This window comes from Emiliania huxleyi (genome assembly GCF_000372725.1).
Source record: "Emiliania huxleyi CCMP1516 chromosome Unknown EMIHUscaffold_20, whole genome shotgun sequence".
NCBI lineage: Eukaryota > Haptophyta > Isochrysidales > Noelaerhabdaceae > Emiliania > Emiliania huxleyi.
Window position 1 is genome coordinate 624,070 of NW_005200600.1, and position 3,702 is coordinate 627,771.

General features: G+C 65.1%; 1 protein-coding gene across 1 annotated transcript in view; it reads left to right on the forward strand.

The window, feature by feature from the left end:
- Positions 1 to 115: 115 nt before the first annotated feature.
- EMIHUDRAFT_449865 (hypothetical protein) overlaps positions 116 to 3,702 on the forward strand; it is a gene marked incomplete at its 5' end in the record, with an annotated part of 4,861 nt that continues 1,274 nt past the window's right edge. Inside the window, 12 exons of the mRNA XM_005781700.1 lie at positions 116 to 168; positions 254 to 309; positions 397 to 562; positions 783 to 1,254; positions 1,423 to 1,467; positions 1,539 to 1,643; positions 2,027 to 2,452; positions 2,630 to 2,752; positions 2,861 to 2,968; positions 3,038 to 3,310; positions 3,386 to 3,433; positions 3,505 to 3,611. Coding sequence (XP_005781757.1) covers positions 116 to 168; positions 254 to 309; positions 397 to 562; positions 783 to 1,254; positions 1,423 to 1,467; positions 1,539 to 1,643; positions 2,027 to 2,452; positions 2,630 to 2,752; positions 2,861 to 2,968; positions 3,038 to 3,310; positions 3,386 to 3,433; positions 3,505 to 3,611 — 1,982 coding nt within the window. The remainder of the gene's footprint in view (positions 169 to 253; positions 310 to 396; positions 563 to 782; positions 1,255 to 1,422; positions 1,468 to 1,538; positions 1,644 to 2,026; positions 2,453 to 2,629; positions 2,753 to 2,860; positions 2,969 to 3,037; positions 3,311 to 3,385; positions 3,434 to 3,504; positions 3,612 to 3,702) is intronic.

Below are 3,702 nucleotides of genomic sequence, written 5' to 3' on the forward strand. Positions count from 1 at the left end.
GTGAAACAGTGCCTCTTGGGAGAGAGACAGAGTTGTGTTGTTGTGTGTTGTTGCTCTTGTGACCCGCGCCTCCCCATTGCAGTCATGGTGATTGTGTGTGTGTGTCTCTCTCGCCATGCTGTCTGTCTCGCTGGCCCCGGACCGCTACGTCACGGCGGCATCTGGTGGGTCGAGATCGGGGGGGCGAAACGTCGAATCCTTCCGTTGAGAACGTGCCAAGTTTCGTGTGCCCGTCGTACCCGAAGTTAAAAAGGCGCACGCCCACGCTCCTCAAATCCGGCGCGCAGACCGTCAGCAGTTTTGCTGACGGTCGACGGCGCATGCGGCCCGTGCAAGGGCAGGCGGTCTCGACGGCCGCGCGTGGTAGCTTGCGGCCGCTCTCCCGACGCCTTCTAGAGTCATGGCAAACCTGCGACCGGTTTACTGGCTGGCTCGTGCTCGTGCAGCTGGGGTTAACCATTGTGGGACTCATGCTGGCCACACTTCTCTTCTTTCATGACAGCGGTGCGGATCATATCGGGGCCGGCTTTCCCGATTGCTTTGCGGGATGGGGCCTTTGGATGTCCCCCCCCGCGCTTTTTTGGGGAGGCATCGCCGGTGGGAGCACCCCTGCCGTTCCTGCAGGGTTTTGCCGAGCTGCACCTTTCCTTTTGCCCCGGGACGCAGCCCCGCGAGCTTTAGACCGTTTAGACCGCAGTGGACCTAGCCGTTTGCCCCCGTTTACCCCCCCCCCCCCCCCCCCTCTCCCACGCAGGGATCTGCACCCTGCATGGCCACCGAAGACAGCACCACGACTCGCTGCTCTCGTCATACGAGCTCAACACGCTGCTTGCTCCCTTCTCGCTCTTCATATTCGTGCTGCTCATCTTCCGCACGCTCTATGCCCCTCATCGCGCCGAATGCGCCTCACGACATCTCCACCGCTGGCACGAGCCGGAGCCGGAGCACGACCTCGTGCAAGCGCTGCGCCTCTCGTGCGTGGAGGGCGCCCTCACCGTGGCGCTCGCGCTGGTGATGCAGGTGCAGGCTTGCGTCTGCATCACCGCCGCTCACGCCGTCTCCACCACGCGCAAGCGGATCTTCCCTGCCGATTCCGAGATTGTCGTGCACGCCGTCGAGGGGGCAACACGCCGGCTCAAGTACGGCTGGCGACAGCACGCCACCTCGGACGGCCGTGTCTTCTTCTCGCATACGAAGTCTGGGCGCGTGCAGTGGGACCCGCCGGCGGAGTTGGACCTCGCCGCGCTGGATACCGTACCCGAGAGCCCAAGAGGCAGGAGTCATGAGTAGGTCAATTACGGTATAGAGAGAGAGAACCGGGGAGAGCGTGGCAGAGGGAGGAGAGCGGAGAGAGAGAGCGACGTGGTGCTCTGAAGTAAACACGCACTGTGCTGTTTGTGTTTGTGCATGACGCTCACCGAGGCCGCGGGCGTCGCCGTGGGCCTGAAGGGGTCTACGAGTCTTCAAGTGTCTAGAGTGACACGACACCCCCTATAGCGCCTATATACGCTAAACGCCGCTACCTTCGCCACCGCAAGCTGCACACTAAGGCCTTTGTCCACGTCTCGAACGACAAGACCCACGACTCTTACGCCGCGCAGACCTTCATCAACAAGACGATTGACTACCTCGAGGAGCAGTATGTTCGGCCGTGTGTGCGCACACGCGCTTGGAACAGACTCCGCCCATATCACCCCGTGCGCCGTGGTGGACACGGTGGGACGAGCGGGGCACAGAGCCATGGGTTGTGGTACTTTACAGACTGAGTAGGGAGACTCGCTCCGGCGACGTCGTGAAAAAGAAACACACTTGTGCTCGGCGACACGCCTCGGCTCGTTCTCGTTGGCTTCATCACCCTCTGCTGATTGGGTGCGAGGTCCTCTCCTCAACGTCTGTCGAGGCCTCGCCCTCCAGCTGTCTCTGCACCTCGATGCTGTCTTTCATCGTGAGCTCCGCGTCCGGCCTCGTCGTGCCACGCGTCGCGCGCTCCACCCCTCGTTGCGGTGCGCCCACCGCCGTCACTCAGGGCGAGGTGCATGGCGAGGGGGGCGCCTACGTTGCGGGCCACTGGGTGCCGCTCGAGCTTTGCAAGGAGAAGTTCAACATCGCGGGAGGCTCGAACGAGAAGACGCCGGCGGGCCCGTGCCCCCGGTCTATCACGCGCCACTCGTCAGCCAAGCCGGACGGCAGCTACGATGTTGCCATTATCGGATCCGGGTGCATCGGCGCCGCCGTGGCGCGCGAGCTCTCCAAGACGACGGCCTCTGTCGTGATGCTGGAGGCGGCGGACGACGTGTGCCAGGGAGCGACCAAGGGCAACTCGGGCATCGTTCACGCGGGCTTCGATGACAAGCCCGGCTCGGTGCGCGCCGCGCTGTGCTGGAAGGGGAATCAGCTCTTCCCGCAGCTCGACTCGGAGCTCCACTTTGGCTACCAACTTACCGGCTCGCTGGTGGTCGCGTTTGGCGAGGAGCAGGAGGCGCATCTGCACGAGGCGCGCGGAAGCCTCTCGGCCCAGCACGCCCCCCCTCCCCCCCCCCTCTCCCGTCCTCTCTACTGCAGCACGGCCGTGGTCCACAGCCCCGGCCTCAGCTCTCCACCACGACAAGCGCCATGCCCTGCCCCACAGCTGCTCGCGCGCGGCGCCGAGAACGGCGTCAAGAACCTGCGCATTGTCGGCGAAGAGGAGCTCCGCCGCATGGAGCCCCGCCTCGCTCCCGGCGCCACCGCGGCGCTGCACTCGCCTGACGCGGTGAGACCAGACACCCCTGCTGCTCCGTCACCGCAAACATAGCCTCCCCCCCTCCCTCCCCGCCGCCATCTCCGCCGCCTCCTGCCAACGCTCCGCCGCGCGTGCCAGGGCACACTCATCCCTTACGAGTACACGATCGCGCTGGCGGAGAACGCGGCCGACAACGGCGTCGAGGTGCGCACGCGGCGCGAGGTGCGCGGCATCGCAAAGGACAAGGTTGCCTCCTAACTCGACTCCGGACCGGCTGCCGGAGCCTTCTCGGGACGTCTCTGAACCTTCCTCTAGGCGGCCGGCCTCTTCGACATCCAGATGGAGCACTGGGAGCCAAAGGAGTTCGTCGAGGCGACGGGCGGCGGCCCGCTCTCGGCGCTGCGCAAGGCGCTCTCGGCGGCGGCGCCGGCGCTCGGCCGCTACTTTGGCGGCGAGAACGAGGCGGGCCCGTGGAAGGACTACCCGCAGCTTGTCAAGGGCGAGCAGGCGGTCGACGTCGAGGCGATGAAGGTGGGAGGCTCCGGCTCGCGCCGCGCGATGGGCGGCGTGACTGTCGCGAGGGAGACGGTGCGCGAGACGTAGGTCATGCGCATGACATGTCCAGGACACGGCCATGACAACAGAGCGAGACGTGCCCCGCAGGTGCGCGCCAAGTACGTCGTCAACTGCGCGGGCGGCGCGTCCGACAAGGTCGCTCGGCTGGTCATATAACATAATAATTGTATATTATACTCCTAATTCCTATATTATTATGTAATAAGGTCGCTCGGCTGGTCGGCGACGAGTCGTTCCAGATCAAGCCGCGGCTGGGCGAGTACGTCCTGCTCAAGAAGTCGCAGGGGGACGCCTGCAACCACATCCTCTTCCCGTGCCCCGGACCGCTCGGCGAGCCTTCCCCCGCCCCCTCTTCTTGCCCTCCCCCTTCCTTCCCCGCTCCCCGCCCCCGCCCCCCGCCCGCT